Source organism: Ochotona princeps, chromosome 6, assembly GCF_030435755.1.
Source record: "Ochotona princeps isolate mOchPri1 chromosome 6, mOchPri1.hap1, whole genome shotgun sequence".
NCBI classification, from domain to species: domain Eukaryota; kingdom Metazoa; phylum Chordata; class Mammalia; order Lagomorpha; family Ochotonidae; genus Ochotona; species Ochotona princeps.
This window is the reverse complement of record NC_080837.1, coordinates 44,238,892-44,261,158: the sequence shown is the minus strand read 5'-3', so window position 1 is coordinate 44,261,158 and position 22,267 is coordinate 44,238,892. Positions and strand designations below refer to the sequence as shown.

General features: G+C 41.2%; 1 protein-coding gene across 3 annotated transcripts in view; it reads left to right on the top strand.

Moving 5' to 3' along the window:
* The window catches only part of SLC12A6 (solute carrier family 12 member 6), a 109,120-nt gene that overhangs the window by 72,330 nt on the left and 14,523 nt on the right, over positions 1-22,267 (top strand). For all 3 annotated transcript variants that reach the window (XM_004578210.4, XM_058666123.1, XM_058666124.1), the window contains 12 exons: positions 3,176-3,270; positions 8,659-8,790; positions 10,077-10,223; positions 11,120-11,174; positions 11,997-12,127; positions 12,752-12,993; positions 15,566-15,780; positions 16,899-17,057; positions 17,235-17,333; positions 17,611-17,668; positions 20,610-20,784; positions 20,996-21,114. In XM_004578210.4, the coding sequence (XP_004578267.1) occupies positions 3,176-3,270; positions 8,659-8,790; positions 10,077-10,223; positions 11,120-11,174; positions 11,997-12,127; positions 12,752-12,993; positions 15,566-15,780; positions 16,899-17,057; positions 17,235-17,333; positions 17,611-17,668; positions 20,610-20,784; positions 20,996-21,114 (1,627 nt within the window). The remainder of the gene's footprint in view (positions 1-3,175; positions 3,271-8,658; positions 8,791-10,076; positions 10,224-11,119; positions 11,175-11,996; positions 12,128-12,751; positions 12,994-15,565; positions 15,781-16,898; positions 17,058-17,234; positions 17,334-17,610; positions 17,669-20,609; positions 20,785-20,995; positions 21,115-22,267) is intronic.

Genomic DNA, 22,267 nt, shown 5'->3' with positions numbered 1-22,267 from the left:
CATGAAGTCAAATAACATGTTACTAGATATGACAGTCTCCATTACACAGCTACTATACATCCCCTTAAATGAAAAGCCACAAAACAGAATCAACATCAAGAAAAAAGAAATTAACAATACCATGAAGTTAAATAACATGCTACTAAATGATTAACGTGTACCTGAAGAAATGAAAATCAAGAACCTTCTTGCAGAAAATGATGCTACTGTATGATCTATGAGTCACTGAAGAATTTAATCAGAAAAAAGTGTTTTGAAGAGATGAAACTAACAGAAAACATCAAAACCCATGCGATATAGTTTCCACTGATTTTTGTTGGTTAAATGTGTCTCTTCTAGACAACAAATAGATGGGTTTTGTTTTTTTAATCCAATCTACTAAGCTATGACGTTTGATTGAGCTTAAGCCATTTGCATTCAGGGTTAATATGTATGGGTGGGACTTTGGTCCCGTCATTGTAGGAATGGGTTGTTCATTGGTTTAGTCTTCTGTTGTCATTTTACTGGGATATTCTTCACATTTGCCTTTGGTTTTGTTTGGTGCTATTCCTCTTCTCTGTCAAGAGAACATCTTGAAGTATCATTTGTAGGGCAGGTTTGGAAGAGGCAAATTCTTTGACTTTTCTTTACTGTGCAAGAATTTTATTTCATTTTCAAAGACAAAAGAAAGCTTTATTGCATATGCTATCCTAGCCGACAGTTTTTTTCTTTTAGAATCTGGAATGTGTCACTCCATTCTCTTCTTGCCTGTAGAGTTTCCTGTGAGAGATCTCCTGTGAGCCTAATTGGCATTCCTTTATATGTCAATTGATTTTTTTTTTCACGTGCACATTTAAGGATCTTTTTTTATGTTCAATTGAAGAGAGCTTGATGATCATGTGTCTTGGTGAAGATCACTTTTGATCAAGCCTGTTAGGAGTTTGTGCCCCTCCTGGATCCTGTTTCCCAATTCTTTCTCCAGATTAGGGAAATTTTCCTTTATTATTTCATTAAATATATTTGTAAAACCAGTTTCTCTTTCTGCACCTTCTGGGACTCTCATAACTCTTATTTTTGCCTCTTAATAGTGTCTTTCAATTCTTGAATACTTTTTTGGGCCTGATCCAACTCTGCTTCCAGCTTATTTGCTTTCCCCTGATGACAGGAAATACCTTCCAATTCTGAGATTCTTTCTGCTGCTTGCTTCATTCTATTTTGGCGACTCTCCACTGTACTTTTAATTTGCTCTACTGGGTTCTTAATTTCTGATATATCAGTCTTGATTTGCTTTATTGCTGCTATTGCTTGTGTAAAATATTCCTTAAATTCTTTGAACTCTTGTATGTGCTTCTCATTGTTGATCAGAATCTTTAAAATGAGTTTTATGAATTCTGTGTTCCCCGTTTTCTGGATGTCTTCCTCAGTTAACTCTGAGGTTGGCATAGGGTTCTGCTGCTTTGTAGGGGAGTTTTCAGTAATATTGATTGTGCCTTTGTCTCTTCTTTTGCTGTTGGTCATTGTACTTCTGGTTAGCAGAGTCTTCTCCCTGGGGCAGGTTTCTAAGCTGTGTCATCCACAGGTCTACAGTTTGATTTTGCTTATTGCAGTTGTTACCCAACTCTTTGCTTGCATCCAATTGTGCCAGTCCCTCCAGTAAGTTCCAGGTCTGGGTTCTTATGTTAGATTTCCACAAAGAACTCCATAGCCCCAACTCCTGGCTCACCACTCTCCACCTCCTGTGATACCATGCTGAGGCTGCACCGTTCTCTGTACAACCTTTCTCCCACTTCCGGTTGGAGCAGGTCCCAGGATTAGGGAGACACCAGGTGTCCTATATTGCTAGGGTGTTGGTGGCACTGATCTTGCCGGAACCTGTTGGACATTAGGTCTGGGTGCCACACGGACCTATATTGACCCGTATGATGCCACAGTCGGTATTATTTTCCAGTGGGACCAGTGCTATCCACAGACCTCAGTGAGTTCTTGCGAGATCAGAACTTGTGCAGTTCACTGTTGTCCCCTGCAGTCCTAAAGCTATTGCCACAGTGTACAGAATCGCACCTAACGTGCCCTTACTAGAGTTTTTGATCTGTTGGCTGTCAGGTCTGAGGGCTACCCAGACCTGTCTTGGGTGGAACCTGTAGAATGCCACGTTGGTGCAATTCACTGAGACAGAGTTCACTCCCAGCTCAGCGTATGCTCAGTCCTTTCCCTTGCCTTTGCCTCCTTACACAAAATGGCACCCAATTCGGCTCTTGGGGGCTGACCAGGCTATGAAATCCACCCTGTTCTCAAACTGCCTGTCTGGGGTCTGGTGCTCTGTCTCTGCTCCTTGTCAAATCAAACAGACCAGCAGGATGGACGGTTCTTTGTCTGGGTTCACCTCCCAAGCTCCCAATGAAAATCCCTTCCCACCTGGTTGCTGGTGGAGTTCTGGCTGCTGGTGGAGTTCAGTTGATCATTAGCTGAATGCCACTGGAGTGTCAGTCACTGCAACACCACACCATTGTGTCTGCTGCTTTCCCGTGTCTGACAGTCTCCAGGTACCTCTCTGCTGTTGTTCTGTCCTCTCCTATTTTCTGAAATGTGTCCTCTCTGCTTCATCCTGATTAAATGTTTCTCTGTCCATTTAAACGTGTCCTTACCCTGTTCTGCCATCTTGATTCCTCTTTCTCTTCTTTTCCCTCCTTCCCTCTTTCTATTCCCTTCTTCTCTCCCTCTGTTCCTCCATTTCTCCCCCCATCTCTGCTTTTCAAGTGAATAAAAGTTTGAAATAAACACATGTGTACAAATTATACTTAGAAACCCTGATGTCATTTACAAAAGGCTCAACAGCCCTGGAGGCAGATAGCTTTTACTGCCAGGTCAGCAGCAACAGTCTAGAGAATCCATGCCTAGCACCGTATTTTACATTGAATAGGAAGCTCAAACACCTGTTTTTCATCCCAGATTTGGAAAACCTGAAAAGTAGGATGGTAATGGGCTGGAATCCTGAGGGAATAGTGTCTCCGTGTTGACTTCTTAAGACAGTTGTTGGGCCACGTTCTGCAAGTAGTGCTGCCTGGGTTCTGCCACACTTAGATAAGATGTGCACATAACAGTGAGTTCTGGTAACAGCGGAGCTAACAAGCAGTTACCTGGTGCTTGTGCTTCTTCTTGTATGAATAAAAAACTAACACTTTACTTTTTTTTCTAGATGATGGGCATAAGAAAGCTCGAAATGCTTATCTCAATAACTCCAATTATGAAGAAGGAGATGAATATTTTGATAAAAACTTGGCACTCTTTGAGGTAATATTTGGGAGAAGGCTTTAGAACCTTAGGAACAGATATTTCAAGATAGCCACTTAGTTATTGCTATAACTTGTCTAGTTAATTTTGTCTGTATAACCTAGTTATGTTCAGTAGGCATTAAATCAAATTTCTATGAGGTAACAAAGAAGCATGTTGACTTCTAAAGTATGCGTAACCTAATTCAGCTATGATTTAAATGTTTACATTGGAACAGTCTTCCAAAGTACAAAGCAATATATTTTCCAACCTTACTTTGGGCAAAGCTGTAACTTACCTTAAAATTAACTAAACAAACAAAAAGAAAGTATAGGAAGCAGGATGCCATATTAAGAAGATCTGTTTCTTTTTTTAGTTGGCAAATAATGTGTATATATTTCAGGAGTACAGTGTAATATTTAGATGTATTGATATGTTGTGTAATGATTAAATCAAGCTAAATGTTTGCTTATTTATTTACCATTTTTGTAGGGAGGACATTTCAGTTTCACTTTTTTAGCAATTTTGAGATGTGCAGCACATTGTTAGCTATAGTCTCCATGCTGTGCAGTTGGTCTCAAAAACATTCCTTCCCTGTGCCTGACGCTATCTCGTTTCCCTTCCTCCCATCCTCTAATGAACACCATTCTACTCTCAGCTTAGTGAGTTTAACTTTTTTTAGTCTCCACATTTTTAAAAAAGATTTATTTATTAGTTTTTATTGGGAAGGCATATTTACAGAAAGACAAAGATTTTCCATCCACTGGTTTGTTCCTCAAGTGACTGCAATGACCTGAGCTGATCCAAAGCCAAGAGATAGGAGCCTCTTGGTCACCCAGATGGGTGCAGGGTCCTAAGAACTTGGGCCCTCCTGTACTGCTTTTCCAGGTCATAAGCAGGGAGCTGGATGGGAAGTGGAGCAGCCAGGATAGGATCTGGTGCCATATGGGATCCTGGAGCTTACGAGGTGAGGATTAACCAATTGAACCATCACGCTGGGTCCAAAGTTTCCACATTCAGATGTGAAAACAGAGTATTTGTCTTGTTGTGTCTGGATTATTTCGTTTAGCATAATAGAGAGGATCTGTTACCTGACTACTGTAGTAAGAGTTTGATTGAGTCCAAAGTTGAAAGATGACTGGCTTAGTCTAGCCTTTCCTAAGTCCTAAGGGACAGATACTGTAGTTAAGGATCCTATTTCCAGTAGATTGGGAATTATGGGGTAAACGGATTGGCACCAGAGGAGGGATGTTAGACATAGGGTGCAAGATCTCAGGAGGAATACAGTTTTTACATTCTTTATGCAGCACAGTGACTATGGTTAATTTATACTTGAAATTTGCTAGCAGAGTAGATTTTGAACGATGTTACAACACACATGAAAAAACGGTGTTTGAAGGACTTGTATTGTGGTGCCGTGGGTTAAGCTACAGCTTGGAATGCCCTATGACAGGGTTGTCAGAGTGCTTGGGATCAGATTGAGCTTCTGCTTCCATTCCAGCTTCCTGGTGATGCACCTGGGAGGTGGCAGGTGATTGCTGTGGTACTTGGATATCTGCCAGCCACACGAGAATGAGATTCCTGCTTTGGCCCAGCTCCAGTCCCAGCCCTTTCTCTCAGGCATTTGGGAAGTGAACTAATAAATGAAAGTTGTCTTTCTTCCCCTCTGTCATTCTGTCTCAGAAACATACATACAAAAAATTATTTGTTAAAAAATTTTTTTTAAATTTTTTTTAAAAGATTTTTTAAAAAAGACAAGGCTGCCCACTATCACCACTGCTATTCAATATAGTCCTAGAGGTACTTGCAGAAGCCATAAGACAAGACAAAGAAATCAAAGGAATCCAAATTGGAAATGAAGAAGTCAAGCTTTCACTATTCGTAGGCGACATGATTCTTTACATAGAAGAACCAAAAAACTCAATACAAAGACTCCTAGAACTCATACGAGAATTTGGCAGAGTGGCAGGATACAAGATAAATGAACAAAAATCAACAGCCATAGTGTATGCAAACAGCCGCAAGATGGAAGAAGATCTAACCAACAAGCTACCATTCAAAATAACAGAGAAAAGCATGAAATATCTGGGAATAAATTTAACCAAAAGCGTAGAAGACCTTTATGAAGAAAATTACAAAACACTCAAAAAACAAATAGAACAAGACCTCAAAACATGGAACAACATCCCATGCTCCTGGATAGGCAAAATTAATATCATCAAAATGTCTATACTACCAAAAGCAATATATACATTCAATGCAATCCCAATCAAATTACCCACAGCATTCTTCATTGAACTGGAAAAAATGATACACAGATTCATCTGGAAACACAAAAAACCAGGAATAGCCAGAACCACTCTGAAGAACAGGAACTTAACAGGGGGAATCACAGAACCGGATCTATGGACATACTATAGGGCAGTCGTCATCAAAACAGCCTGGTACTGGCACAAAGATAGAGAGGAAGATCAGTGGAACAGAATAGAAACAACAGATGGAAACCCGCACAGATACAGTCAATTAATCTTTGACAAAAAGACAGACAACAGTCCAAGCAAATGGGAAGGTCTGTTCAATAAATGCTGTTGGGACAACTGGTTGATAGCCTGCAGAAACAAAAAGATAAACCCACATCTCTCACCATACACTAAGATCAAATCTAAATGGATAAAAGACCTAAACCTACATCCAGAAACCTTCAAACTTTTGGAAGAAAATGTTGGAAACACACTGCAACACTTCCTAAAAAGGACTCCAAAAGCAGTAGAAATCAAGACCAAAATAAACAATTGGGACCTCATCGAACTAAGAAGCTTCTGTACAGCTAGGGAAACAATCAACAAAGTAAAAAAAACAACCTACAGAATGGGAGAAGATCTTTGCACACTACATAGGAGATAGAGGGCTGATCTCCAGAATATACAAAGAGCTCCAGAGAAACCAAAACACCAGAACAAACAAACTACTCAAGAAATGGGCACAGGAAATGGGCAGACATTTCACAAAAGAACAAACCCAAATGGCAAAACAAGCATATTAAAAAATGCTCAAGTTCCCTGGCAATAAGGGAAATCCAAATGAAGACAACAATGAGGTACCACCTAACTCCAGTAAGGATGGCACACATACATAATACCACCAACACTTGCTGGCAAGGATGTGGGGGAAAGGGAACCCTTCTCCACTGCTGGTGGGACTGCAGACTTGTACAGCCTCTATGGGAATCAGTTTGGCGAATACTCAAACAACTAAAAATCAACATAACATATGATCCAGCAATAGCACTCCTAGGGATATATCCAAAACATCTCCTACACAAGAAACCAACATGCACGCCTATGTTCATAGCAGCACAATCTACAATCGCAAAAATCTGGAAGCAGCCAAAATGCCCATCAATAGAAGACTGGATAAGAAAGCTATGGTTCATCTACTCAATGGAATACTACTCAGCTATTAAAAAAAACGAAATGCAGTTCTGTGTGGCCAAGTGGGCCCGACTGGAATCCATCATGCTAAGAGAAATGAACCAATCCCAAAAGGCTAAATACCGCATGTTTGCCTTAATCTGAGATGAAAAGATAACAACTTGGAAGATAGTACCTGTATATTGTAATATTAGTGCAATCTCTAACAACCTGTATCCAATGCAATAAGATAATGTGATATAATCTATAAACCAACAGTTAATGTCAGAATACTTAAGATCTACATTGAAAAACTGTAAAACCTACTATACCCTCAATACGCTATGTTAATCCGTGATGGGGAGGGAGTGCAGGGAAGTCTTTCAGGACCATAAAAAGAGTGAGGAAAAAGTACAATATAGCCAATCAAGATCAAATCTGGTAATTCATAGACAACAGACTCAAAGTGGCACTAAACAACAGTAAAACTACTATACCAATGCATGAGGGGGGAATCGGGTGCGATCTGACAACCTCTTAACAGGAGGTCACGTGCGTGGAGCAGGGGGGCACTCCAGAGTAGAGCACTCCTCCCTCACAATGACCATCGGGATCGCTCCGAAAACCCCTCATAGCAAACAAACAATCATACAAACTAAAAAAAACCCTGAAATAAATAGACAAACAACAAAAAGTAGAGCTTGGAATCTGACAGGAAAGAGCTGGCATGGATTGGCTCATGCCTCGCTGGGTGGGACACAAAGATTAGTCACTCCTCACCATGGTGTTGAGGATTTTCCTGCACACCCCCCCAAAAAAAAATGTTCTGCACCTTAATTGTCGACAAATGTCTAGTTAGAGTTACAAGGCAGTCTAGATTATCCTAAAATCTGCCAAGATCAGCAAAATTATACTTCAACACAACAAATGGCTAAATACTAAAATGAAATAGACACGAGACAGCTGAATGGTACCTTATAGCCATTTTAAGGTATATAGCAGCCGGTCCTGTATATAAACTAAAATTGAAATGTCAAGGAGCTAATCATAGGTTGTGGTTAAGAACTTGTTTGTTTTTTTTGTTTTTTTTGTTTTTTGTTTTACATACTGGTTACTCAAAACCATGTCAATTCCATAATGTTGCAAATTGCTGTTGATGTTATATTGGGACTCTTAATTGACTGTGATGATATTCTACCAGCTCTAACTTCGGACCAGAAATGGTCTCCCCAAGAAACTGTTCAACCCATCTGGACAATAAGTAGCTGGACTCTATGCTTGGTATACGTTTGCAAGGAAAGAATCTTGATTGAATTTGAACTGTAATACTACATCAAGGTGGAGGAATCCACCAGGGGGGAGGGGCGTGGGGAGGGGTGGGGGGATTCCCAGAGCCTATGAAACTGTCACATAATGCAAAATAATTAATAAAAAAAAAGAGAAGAAAAAAAATAAAAAAATAAGAAAAATTGAGATGTAATTCACTTGATATAAGTATTCTGCATTATGTATATATAAAAGTATAAAGGTATACACCATAAATTTAACTAAAAAAAAAGTGCTACTTATTTGAAAGGCCGAGTAGGCAGCTGGAGCCTGGAACTGCAGTCTGGATCTCCCGTAAGGGCACAGGGGCCCAAGCATTGGGCTGTCGTGTACTTTCCCAGGTGCATTAGCTGGGAGCTGGTTCAGAAGTGAAGCAGTTGAGACTCAGTTGATGCTTATACTTGGTGTTGGCTTCACAAGCAGTAGCTTAAACCGTTATGCCACAGCGCCAGCCTCATACAACTTAGGCTTTTTTAAAATGTGTTGCATGGATTCTGTTGTCTTAATTGTGATTTTTTTTAATGTAGAAGAGGTATAAAATGTCATTAATTTTCTTAAACTTTTAACCAGTGAAATAGTTCCTCTTTTGCCATACAGTTTTGTAGGAGACAAGTAATTTTGGTGCTTTCAGTATTTTGTGTAGCTCACTTCTTCCATATTTTTGGCTTTGTAGGAAGAAATGGACACCAGGCCAAAGGTATCTTCTCTCCTCAATCGCATGGCCAATTACACCAATCTGACCCAAGGTGCAAAGGAGCATGAAGAAGCAGAAAACATCACTGAAGGGAAAAAGAAGCCCACTAAGGTGAGACCTCAGAATGACAAGGATAAATAAAAACAGTCTACAAACCCAGGGCATCACGCCGTGTCCCATGACTGAAATGCTTGCTGTATGCTGGGTGCTGTTCTGGTCACTTGGGAGAATATACAATATGCTGGCTGCCAAATAGCCTAAATTCTAATGGGAGGAAATGGTTGTTAGGCTCTTCTTGCTGAAAATACATAGCATGAAGTGTTAGTAAATGCTATAACAAAACTTAAGAAGAATAAACAGACTCCCTGCTGGCAAGGGTGCCAGGTGGAGGGGGGTTGCCACTCTGGACAGACTGGACAAAGCCAGGACGAGGTGATCCTTGAGAAGAGTCCGAACTAATGTGAGGGAAAGAGTGCGGGAGAAGAGCATTCCAGGAGAGGGAAGGCCCTGCCACAGGAGAGCTGCACGACTTCCCGCCTCCACCACCTGTCAGGAAGGTGCTGCGTCTGCAACGAGAAAGTACCAGTTTTTCCCAAAAGGAAAAGATCAAAGAGTGTGTAATGGAAGCGGTTCAGCTCTTTGAAAGGTATAGAACATCCCTGGGATTTTTAATTTTGTTGGGTGTTTTACTTGCCAACTACTGTGAAAGTGTTACACCAAATTCTGCAGGATTTCTATCAAGTCACACTGTTCCTAAGTGAAAAGAAAATGTTAACAGCTTTGAAAAATAGAAAATTTTTAATTGTTGGAGACACACTTAAAAGTTAATTTATGACCACATGCTTATGTATTGTAAAAGCATACAGCTTAAATAAAGATGTATAAGTTCAAACATAATTAAAGTATGGTGGTAGACCTCTGTAAGTTAGAGATTTTGAAGATTTTTTAAGGGTTATTTATTTTTATTGGAAAGTGATATTTACAGAGAGAAGGAGAGACAGAAAGATCTTTTATCGACTGGTTCACTTCCTAAGTGGCTGCAATGGCTGGAGCTGAGCCGATCCAAAGCCAGGAGCCAAGAGCCTCTTCCAGGTGTCCCACATGGGTGCAGGGTCCCAAGACTTTGGGCCATCCTCAACTGTTTTCCCAGAGCACACGCAGGGAGCTGGATGAGAAGTGGAGCAGCCAGGATACAACTCAGCACCCATATGGGATCCCAGCATATGCAAAGTGAGGACTTTAGGTTACCTCGCTAGGCCTGAAGATGTTTCTTAAAATTGTTGTCTCTGCTTTGAGATTCATATGTTAGTAAGGGTACAAGTTTTTATGTAAAAGAATAAAAGTGTCTCTTACGGTTGACTATATAACTTTTAATTTGTTAACATCTTTGTTTTCAGACCCCCCAAATGGGTACTTTCATGGGTGTCTACCTCCCTTGTCTGCAAAATATTTTTGGAGTGATCCTCTTCCTCCGCCTCACGTGGGTTGTGGGCACAGCTGGCGTTCTCCAGGCCTTTGCCATCGTCCTTATCTGCTGCTGCTGTGTAAGTGCTGCATGGCTCTGGGAGATGAGCTGAAGCATCCTCAAGAGCACATGCACTGACCTATTTGTCAAAGAATGGGAAGGACTCATTCTCAACAGAGGGGAAATTCTCATGTCAGAATCTGAAGGACTGCCAGTTATTTAGTGCCTATTATACACTGTCTGCTATCTTCTATGTTAGGTACTAGAAGTTGTGAAGCAAGACTTCAACTGAAAGTAGATAAAGTTGTCCCTTCAAAGAATTTGAGATTCAGATCAGTTGATCATGAGCATCAAAACTGTGGCAAAATGTATTGGAGAGTGTGATGTACTACATACCATATATGCTGAGAATGAAAATGCAGAGCTACCTAGAGGAGAATTGACTGTCTATTTTGACTTTTTTGTTGTTTTGAAGGCTCCTTATCCTTTTCCTTATAACAACAAAGCCTTGCTTATTATTTGTAGATCTTTTGCACTTAATACTTTTTGCTCATCCTATAGTTTCAACTCCAATTTTTGCATCTCAGCTCTGTGATGTCTCTTATGTTCAGCTTTTCCTTTCCCCCAGCTACCACTGTAGCTTGTAAACTGTCATTTAATCAGTTACTCACTGTCTGCACTGCTTTCTGTTAAGCCCAGTAATATTTTAAAAATACAGTTATGTGATCTGAAGCCTCACATGGTTCCCTTTCTTAATGAACATTAACCTACTGATTACAATTTAGGGCATTTTAGCAGAATATTCCAGATGATATTGGTGGCTAACGCAGTAAACTGGAGCACGTCGTCTCATTTCATGCCATTAGGTTTGACACACAGCTCTCCCTGAAACAGCCAGTCTGAAGTCCGCAGGTGGGAACTAGCACAGCAGTGTGTAAACACAGTGACAGTCTTCTCCTTTCCCTTTCCCTGCAGACCATGCTGACTGCTATCTCCATGAGTGCCATTGCCACTAACGGAGTGGTGCCAGGTCAGTGGGTCAAGGTTGGATTTCAGGGATTATCGCTGATGACTGTGGATATAATCTACAAAGCCCACTGTGCAAACTTTAGGGAACAAACCATAGACCACAGTAACAAAATATAGGCCCGTAGATATTAATGCTGTTAATTATCAATACTGTTCAGCTGTAAAATCATATTTTCTGAAGTTGTGATTGTTTTTGTTTCAGTTATATACTTAGTTTATAGTTAGAATGTATCGGCATGGGGGGCTGTCTCATGCCTGTAGTAAATATTCTCATTCTAAAAGTGGCAAAGTGCTTTGTGTGACACATTAGCTATGCATCATATTCTATAAAGGTTTAATCTTTTATTTTTAATAAAGGAGAATGCTAGCATTTTAAAAAGATTTATTTATTTGAAAAAGCTAGGGGGAGAGCCAGAGTTTTTCCATCCACTGAGTCACTCCCCCAAATGGCTACAATGGCCATGGATGGGCCAGGCTGAATCAAGGAGCCTGGAACTCTATCCATGTCCACCATGTGGGTGCAGGGGCCCAAGCACTTGGAACCATCCTCTGCTGCTTTCCCAGGCACATGAGCAGGAGCTAGATCAGAAATGGAGAGCTGGGACAATATGGTATGCCAGTGTCATAAATGGTGGCTTAGGCCACTGCACTACAGCTTCAGTCCCAGGTTCTTCACTTCCCACTGGCAAATCCTTTTGTCATCCTTAGCATTTTTTGAGGCATGAAAAAGTATCTTTCATGCATGCTTTTGTTGTTATGTCTTGTTTACATGTCTGTTACTAATGCACTCACTTTATCCTGTTCACCTTTTATTCTCTTATAGCTGGAGGCTCATACTTTATGATCTCCCGGGCTCTGGGCCCAGAGTTTGGTGGCGCTGTTGGCCTCTGCTTTTATCTCGGTACCACATTTGCAGCAGCCATGTATATCCTTGGAGCCATTGAAATTTTTCTGGTAAGTCAGGAATTAATTGTGGTCTGTACTATAGAAGAGTTAGCTTTGGGTTTATTTTGTTCTTTAGCATCGAAGTTCTGAGAGGTGAGCCATAGCCATCGGTTAGGTGGCTGACTGCTAGCCTGTTACTGGCCACAAACTGAATGAGGCAGAAAGCTTGAGGTATCCTTTGCCTGCACAGCTTGTCCCTCCACCCTGTCACTGCCACGCTCCCAAGACGAATTCTTAGAAGCAGCACTCTGCCAAAGAGGAAAAAAGTAAAATAATGTTGACCTTCTTTGATATCTTTATTCCAATGAAATAAGAATGTTTTTTCATTTCTGTTCACTGGGATTTTTAAAATCTAATAAAAACAGATAGGTCTCATGTTAATTGTAACTTAATAGAACACTTTGAGTAAAATTATTTAGTCCCATTTCCCCCCCTCTGTTTTGAAATGTAATTTTATGTAATAGCATGTGGAGAAAAAAATCTGTGACATTGTTTTGATAGGCATTGTGAATCCAAACAGGAATTTGACTGGCTCTCCAGCCGTTTTCCATTTGTTGTCCTTTGTGAAAGCAATGCAGACCACTACAGACTTCTTTTGAACTTACCTCACTTTCTCCTCCTTCTACCTGGCAGGTGTATATTGTTCCCCGGGCTGCCATCTTTCGCAGTGAGGATGCTCTCAAAGAATCGGCAGCCATGCTTAATAACATGCGTGTCTATGGCACAGCTTTCTTGGTTCTCCTAGTCCTGGTGGTGTTCATCGGCGTGCGTTATGTGAACAAGTTTGCCTCTCTTTTCCTGGCCTGTGTCATTGTGTCCATCTTGGCCATCTATGCTGGAGCCATCAAGTCGTCTTTTGCCCCTCCACACTTCCCGTATGTGCCTGTTCTTTTACTTAACCATCCTGATGGAAAGCCATTGATACATCGGGTGGTGTGATAATTTCCATCAAAATTTCACAATGTCTGTGAAGTTTGCCCCCTGGTTAAGTCCCATTAGCATTCAGGCGGTCTCTTGATAAACTGTTGTGTGAACCCAGGTCCTTATGTTCCTGTGTAAGAACTAGCAGCTGTAGACCCCACTTAGAGGCAGACATCAGAGGGATCTGTCCCTCTGGAAACAACCGTCTGTATTTGTACTGCTCATTAAGGGCTTTACAGTGTGGGTTGTAGCTAATAAGCTTTATAAAATATCTAAATACTGGAGTCAGAAGAAACTTAAACTTATATAAATTTTTCAATTAATTATACGTTTTTATTCTTAGTAGTGTAATGAACTTTCTCATAAGATAAATGGAAATAGCCTGTATTATTTCAAGATACTTTTCATGTGGGTAATACTATATTCCACAGTAGTACAGATCATAAAGTATTGAAGAAGTAACGGATTTGTGCAGATTTGTGAACCACAGGCTCCCGTCTTTTCCTTGGCCAGTGGCATAGGGACCCAACGCTAGGTGGTGTTTGTATTCTTACTACAGAGATTGGCTTTGAGAAGTCATCTGGATCATCTTGTCAAACTTACCAGGTCTGTGTTGACTAAGTCCAGAGTACAGAAAACTAGATTATTCAAGATAAAAAAAAAAACCAGGGACATTGAAGCTAATTACTTGCCCCCAAGTTAGACTCAGAGCGAAAATATGAACCCTGAGATTTCCTGATTCCCATCACAGGGCTTCTTCCATGCCATGCTATATGATATCACAAATAGATTCCATCACCGATTTTTATTGTGCTTAGTAAGGGACTGTGAAGTAGCTGAGGATCCTTTTTAAAGACATAATATTCTAAAAGCAGCATTCTAGTTATATCTCAGCGTGGGTAATTCCATTCTGCCTCATGTTCTCCTTTGTTTATTCTCTTTTTTTCTTGGTTGGTAAACAGTCATAACTCAGCATATCTTCTTTAAAATATTCTAACAAAATAAGACCAAAAATCTAGAGTTACACATGAGATGAGTCTGGGACATACTGAGTTGTCTAAGCAAAGAAATAGTTGTTTGGTTCATTACGTGTGCGTATAACTAATTTCCAGATTTTAACAGTAGCTTTGTTACTCCTAAGAGATATTTTACTGTGGGTGTGTTATTCCTTTGTTCATTTTATGTCTCTGGAGTAAAGAAAAAATAAGCAGTTATTATTTGTGTTATGCTTAAATACCCTCACTCCCACTGGGTCTAGGCGTAAGTTCAAAAACTATTTTCTCTTAGGCCATAAAAATTGTAATTTTTCGTTGTAGCTGCACTGTCTTTCTCACAAGAGTAGCCAGAAAGTTTGACCTTCAGCACACCATTTTCAGGGGGGCTTATTATGAACATAACCTTTGTTTTTTAGGCTCAGAACATTTTAAAAATAATAAGGTGACTACAGGGTATTTTAAAAACCAAAAAATGCTTAAAATTTTTGGAAAATGAGTCAGCAATGTGTCATTGAACCATTCTGTTTGAATTCTGTCATTGCTACCCTACCACCTGTATAACCTTGGGCAGGAAACTCCCTAAATACCAGGTTGTTTGTTTTTTTTTAAAGATTTATTCATTTTATTACAGCCAGATATACAGAGAGGAGGAGAGACAGAGAGGAAGATCTTCCGTCCGATGATTCACTCCCCAAGTGAGCCACAGCAGGCCGATGCGTGCCAATCCGATGCCAGGAACCAGGAACCTCTTCCGGTTCTCCCACGCGGGTGCAGTGTCCCAGTGCATTGGGCCGTCCTCGACTGCTTTCCCAGGCCACAAGCAGGGAGCTGGATGGGAAGTGGAGCTGCCGGGATTAGAACCGGCAGCCCATATGGGATCCTGGGGCATTCAAGGCGAGGACTTTAGCCGCTAGGCCACGCCGCCGGGCCCCATTTGAAACTTTTTTTTTAAATAAATTTATTTGTTAATTTTATTGAAAGGCAGATATACAGAGAGGAGAAGAGACAGAGAGGAAGATCTTCCATCCGATGGTTCACTCCCTAAGTGGCTGCTGTGGCCAGTGCTGCGCCAATCCAAAGCCAGAAGCCAGGAGCTTCTTCCAGGTCTCCCATGTGCCTGCAGGGTCCCAAGGCAGGTCCTCAACCATGTTCCCAGGTCACAAGCAGGGAGCTGGATGGGAAGTGGAGCAACCAGGATTAGAACCGGCACCCATATGATATCCCAGTGCATGCAAGTCAAGGACTTTAGCCACTAGGCTATCACGCTGGGCCCAAATTCCAGTTATGATGCACAAACATAGAAATAAGTTAGTATTAACATTATGAGATCACTATAAGCATCGAATTAACAGAAAATGTAAGTCACCATTCACAATGCTAATTAATAAGTATTAGTGCCTTTCCCATCCAGGCAGCAAAAGCTCTTAGGAATAAGATTTTCTGTTTGGTTTTTGCTGTGATAACCCAACTGCCTTTTTAAAAGAATGTGCTTTCTTTTCCTTCATCTTTTTCCCTGTTTGTCTTCACTTAGGGTCTGCATGTTGGGTAACCGCACTCTTTCCTCAAGACACCTTGATGTGTGCTCTAAGGTCAAGGAAGTTAACAACATGACAGTCCCATCAAAGTTATGGGGCTTTTTTTGTAACTCAAGCCAGTTTTTCAATGCCACCTGTGATGAATACTTTATTCACAATAATGTCACTTCAATCCAGGGCATTCCTGGGTTGGCTAGTGGTATCATTACAGGTAAGTTAAGAGGGTGTTTGGTTGAGGAGATTTGTCACATTCGCCTCCCACACTGTCTGAAGGTTCTCGGCCATGACGTCACATCCCTCCTTCAGTTCAAACACAGCTTTTAAATCAACATGTTTCTGCTTTTCTCTTAGTCCGGTTATCCTTATTAGGACTTCCTTGCACAGTATTGTCTACTAAAATTTACCTCCTTTTAAAAGCAGAACCAAGGAAATTACTTTTTAACCTAGGATAAGCTAAAATATCTTGTTTATTTTTATGAAAGTTCCCTTTTTTTTCCTGCATTGAAATCTAGAATAGAACTATATTAGTGTGACCATGTCCACACATGTTTTTCTTTAAAAAAAAAAAAAAGATTTTTTTTTTATTAGAAAGGCAGATACAGAGAGGAGGAGAGACAGAGAGGAAGATCTTCCATCCGATGGTTCACTCCTCAAGCGGCCACAATGGCTGGAGCTGAGCCGATCCAAAGCTAGGAGCCAGGAGCTCTTGCGGTCTCCCACGTGGGTGCAAGGTCCCAAGGCTTTGGGCCATCCTCGACTGCTTTCCCAGAGCACACGCAGGGAGCTGGAGGGGAAGCAGGGCTGTCAGGATTAGAATCAGCTCCTGTATGGGATCCCGGTGCGTTCAAGGTGTGGCGTTTAACCATTATGCTATCGCGCCAGGCCCACACACGTTTTTGTAACTCAGCTAAATTCCTGAAACTCTCTTTAGATGACAGCTATCTGAACTGTCTGGTCCTTAAATTTCATTGCTTGTAAGCAGTTAACTTTAATGAGTTAGAAAAACCATTGGCAACTAATGGCAAATAACTATGATTTGCAGGAAATTCATCTTTAGTCTGCTTCATTTCTACTAACTTGTGTTACTTAAGTTAACTGCGTTCACATGAGCCACAGCAGGCTTTCTGTTTTTGTTTGTATGTGTTTCGTGGTGCAGTACATGTGAGCACATGTGTACACGAGCTCATGTGGAAGAAGCAACTGTGCCTTTAGAAATTGTATAAATGGGAAGGCTAATTTTGAATACTGTTTGAGTAGCAAATGATGTAATCACCTTAGCTTACCACTGCTGCTTATAGCAACTTTTTTTTTTTTCCTCCCCTACTGCAGAGAATCTTTGGAGTAATTACCTACCCAAGGGAGAGATTATAGAAAAACCCTCAGCCAAATCGTCTGATGTTCTGGGCAGCTTAAATCATGAATATGTCCTTGTTGACATCACCACCTCCTTCACTCTCCTGGTGGGGATCTTCTTCCCCTCTGTCACAGGTAAGCTGAGGCACCATTGTCTGTTTCAGAAGCCGTGAGACCCTGGAAGTTGGTTTTCTCAGGAGACAAAATTATATTTTCAGGGTTTCTATGTGTGCCTGCAGTCTTTGGTAACAGCATGAATACCAAAGTGCCCAGAACTGAAAACGTTAACTTTCTTTCCCTCTCTCTCCAAAGGGATCATGGCTGGATCAAACAGATCTGGAGATCTGAAGGACGCCCAGAAGTCCATCCCCATCGGCACGATCCTTGCCATCCTGACCACGTCCTTCGTGTGTATCCTTTTCCCGGATGCAGGCCGAGCCTTAGTGTTGGGACTGCCCGGTAGGGCCAGGGCAATGAGGATTCCTATCCTGTGAATAAAGATAACTGCTTCCTGCCACCTTTCTTCCTGCCACGTAAAATGACCCCCTCATGCACAAAATTCAGTAAAGAGTTTATAGGTTTAGTGTATTTATCATTTCACTAATAAAAGGAAATATCCCAGGTATCTACTTTCTGTCTTAGGTAAACAAAGGGTAAATAGCCGTTTCCTTGACTCTCAATATGGTAGATTTAAGCAATGTTGTTCTTTTTGGTGCTTGTATTGAAGGGGTTGTACTCAGAGACAAGTAAGTACTTAAGTTCTGCATAATGATCTGTCTTGCGAAACATCCAATCATCTCACTTGACTCCAACATCTCAGAAATCCAACCTGAAGCTTTAATTATGATACAAATTAGAAAATACATATAATGCTCCAAAAGGCTATTGAAGAGTAAGGGCTAGTGTGTTATTATAAGTATGTTAGATGCAGTGAATACAGCATTGGAAAAACAGTGAGTTTGGATAGTAAAGACTTTGCTACACATTAGTGTTAGAAAATCAGCCAAAAAATGAAGGAAGGCAAATAAATAGACTAAAAATCTTTAAAGGACTTCTAGCATCTCCTCAGTGAGATCTAACTCTGTTTGACATTCTAAATAAAATCCTAAAAATTGCTTTCTTATTTCCTTTAGGGAGTCCACTGAATATGTTTTTCCTTTGGTTTCACCTTAGAGTATAAAAAAATATTTTGTAGGAGATTTCTGGACAAATATTTCTGCCAAACTTACTGCTGCTCATCACGTTAGCTGCGTGTTGTTTAATGGCCTCACCATTCTTCCCTCTCTCAAAATGGAAACATAGCTCTTATCCTAGATATTTCCCATCACGTACTTCCCGCGTCCATCTGGTTGCTCTGTACATTTCACTTTTCAACGCTGATAGATCTCACGTTCTGTTCTGTTTATCTCCATCACTTTGTGAAGGCCTTCAGAAAGTTTTGCATACATTACTGTCATTTCCCTTTCTGTTAACAACCTAATCCTTGTACGACTTCCCCAGAATGATTTCTGTGAAACAGAATGTTTTCAGACAAATGTGTCTGCTTGTAAGAGCTTGCCTGAGCCCCTTAAAGACCTATCAATTTGGTGCCAACTGTGTATGTGATGGATTCAGCCACCTGCTGCAATGCAGGTGTTCTGTGTAGGTGTCGGTTTAAGTCCTGGCTGCTCCACTTCTAATCCAGCGTCCTGCTAATGCATCCTGAGAAGCAGCAGATGATGATTTAAGTACTTTGAGGGGTTCTGGCACCCACATGGGAAACAGAGATGGAGTTTGGGCTTCTGGCTTGATCTAGTCCAGCCCTGGGGAATGAACCAGCGAATGGAAAATATTGTCTGTCTGTGTCTGTCTGTCTAGCTTCCTGCCAAAGCAGACCTTTGGGGATATCAGTGAGGACCCATGTATTTCAGTTCCTGCCACCAATGTGAAGCCTGGACTGTATTCTCGGCTCCTGAGCATGGTACTTGCCCAGACCCAGCTCTTGTGGGCATGAAACAGTAGACCAGCCCTCTCTATCTTTCTTCCTGATTCTCAAATAAATAAATAAATAAATAGTTTTAAAATGTAACCTCAGATTAGAAAACAGTTTGTTAGTAATTTTGAAATATTTTAAAATATTGGATCTTTCTGTAACAAGTAGAAATCTGCCATAAGGAAAAACAATGTGAAGTGTTAATGTAGATGTGTGCAAAAAGGTGTTAGTTGTGTTTGTGTGGCAGAAAAGCAAGCTGGAAGAATGGATTGTGTAATCAGAATGCAGTGTTATTCAAGCCACTGAAATTTTTCCATAGTTTTCCATTACACAGAAAAATGCATGTGCTTTAAAAGAAAACAGACTACAGGTGCACTGAGATCTCACTTTTAAAATAATAATAATTATGAACTAAAATATGTGAAGTATTTGAAATGTTAAGATTATGGATTTTCTCTGCTTTAAAAGATTTGTTTATATATTTGAAAAGCAGAATTACGGAGAAGGAGAGAGAGAACAATCTTCCATCTTCTGATTATTCCCTAAATGGCCACAACTGGGATGGGGCCAGGCCAGAGCCCAGAACCCAGAGCCCAGCACACTGTCCCTCTCTGCTGCATGGGTAACAGACGCCCAGGCGCTTGGGCTGTCCCCTGCTGCTGTCACTGTTAGGAGTGAGCTAGATTGGAAGTGGAGCAGTCTAGACTCAAACTAGGGCTTACATGGGTTGCCAGTGTCATAGGTAGTGACTTAAGCTGCTGTGCCACAACAGCTCTCCTTTCCTGTTGAGTGTTTTATTTTTGTATTTTTCTCTGCTCTTTCAAATTGTCTTCAAAAGAAGATACCTTATCTGAACAGATAATCTGTAATTGACCCTTAGCTTCTTATCCAACTGTAAGTCTGTTTTTTCTCAGCACAGGTCAAAAGTGCCTTTAAAAATTTTTTTTCATTTACTTATTTGCAAGGCCAGGGTACATAGAGGTCCAACACACTGATCCATCCCCCAGATGCCTACAGCATCCAGGGCTGAGCTGGACTGTATCCCGGAGACAGCAACTCAATCCAAGTATCCATGTGGGTGCAGAAACTGAACTATTAGAGCATCACTGATGCCTTCCAAGGTTCAAATCAAGATGAGCTGGACCATGGAGCCAGACCTGAGAAGCAAACCCCGAACTGTGATGCCAGGTTAAAAATGTAAATGGTTGCCAGATGTCCATTACAGCAGTACTTTGATCAAATCTATCTTTACATTAAAAAAAAAAGATTTACTTATTTTTATTGGAAAGGTGGGTCAGATTTACAGAGAGGAGAGACAGAGAAAGATGTTCCATCCACTGGTTCTCTCTCCAGGTGGTTACGATGGCTAGAGCTGAGCTGATCCAAAACCAGGAATAGGAACCTCCTCCAGGTCTCCCACTCAGGTGCAGAGTCCCAAGGATTTGGGCCATCCTCTGCTGCTTTCCCAGGCCATAAACAAAGAGCTGTATAGAAAGTGGAGCAGCTGAAACATGAACCAGCACTCCAGCACTTACAAGGGGAGGATTAGGCATTGAACCATCAATGCCGGGCTCTATCTTTGCATTTCTTAGAGTTCAATTCTACCTCAATTTGGGATTCCCTATAAAGTGTGAGTAGAACAAATTGGGTGAGGCTCTCTCCAGTCTTTCTAAATTGTTCCAGATTAAATCTCCCTACTCTGATTTCTTTCCCAGGTTTGGGGACGCTGTGAAAGGTAATCTGGTGGTAGGCACCTTATCTTGGCCATCCCCATGGGTGATAGTTATTGGCTCATTCTTTTCAACATGTGGGGCTGGACTCCAGAGCCTCACAGGTGCACCAAGGCTGTTGCAAGCCATTGCCAAGGATAACATCATACCATTTCTAAGGGTGAGTGACCTTCTCCTGTGCCCTGTTTTTCCTCAGGTTTTATGAAAAATAGGTCGTTGTGAGACTTGGAATGAATTACTAGATCATAACTTCAGAGATGTGTGCTTTTAGTTTTATGTGATTGGTATATATGTGTAAAAGTGTAGGATAAAGCAGTCAGGGAGCGTTTGCCCAGTATTCCTGTGCCTGATGCTTTCTCTTCTGTGAACAGGTTTTTGGTCACAGCAAAGCCAATGGAGAACCCACCTGGGCTTTACTTCTGACTGCCGCCATTGCAGAGCTGGGAATCCTTATTGCCTCCTTGGATCTTGTGGCTCCGATTCTCTCCATGTAAGAACTAGTTATTCTTTTAAATTGCTCTTGCTTCAATGATATTAAAACAAATGTTGATTTTCATTAGTCATATGACAGTACTAGATAATAATAGAGTGGATCAAATACAGGTGTAACTTCACTTAATAAATATTCCTGAGAACTTACACGAAAGGTTAACTTTTTTAGATTATTGTCTTTTTTGTTGTTGTTGTTGTTTCTTTACCTATATGACTTCAAGAGTTGTTTGTTGCGTGGGTGACCTTTCTGCGTCAGTGGCTGTGCGTTCAGGCTCAGCCGTTGTCCTATACCAAGGTGCATTAGTGCCTTAATAACAATGTCTGCCTTGGTTGGGGTGGGGGAACACAGGACAGGTAACACAGCATGTTAGTCCACCACTAGGATTCCTGAATCTCACATTGGAGTGCTTGCTTCATACCTTGTCTGCTCCACTTCCTTTTTTTGTTTATAGTGTTGATTACATAGTTGAGAAGGATATGCGTACCCAAGAGGGCCTCTGATTAGGGTGGGGAGTTTTCAGGCGTCTAAGAAGGCGGGTAGATAAATGTTTCAGGTTTTCTTTTTTCTCTCCAGTGTCCACAGGGGCTTGGTGGAAGGGAGGGGAATGTTAAGCTACATCGGCACCCAGGGATGGGAGATGGTCCTTTGATGATGCTTTAGAGACCCCAACATGGAAAAGAATGTTCCAAGGGTATGACTTAAGTGGTGTTGATAGTTCTGAGATATTGTTGGCTTCATTGCACCAGGGTTGAGAAAGTCTTTCCAAGGTCTGTTGGCTGACCTAAGTCCACTAAGGTGCATCCACAGACCCAGCAACATGTTGCAAAGCTTGGTCAGGAGTGTTGTCCAACCTCTTCTACTTTCCATCCTCTGCTGATCTAGATGAGCTGGCTGTCATGTCCCCTGTGTGCATCTGCGTATGTTTTCCATTTTATGAGTAACTGAGAAGTCCCAGTCCTGGTACATGCACTCCAAGTTGGATCATATATCTGTGGTTTTTCCTGAGGATGGAGTTTGAGACCAGTGGTCTAGTGGGGATTCTCCTAAGAAACCTCACCTGGGACGTCCTCGGACTTGATTCTTATGTGTGCCAGTTAGAACAGGGTCAGGTTCAGTCCATCTCCCACACCAGCCATTTCATGTACTGGTG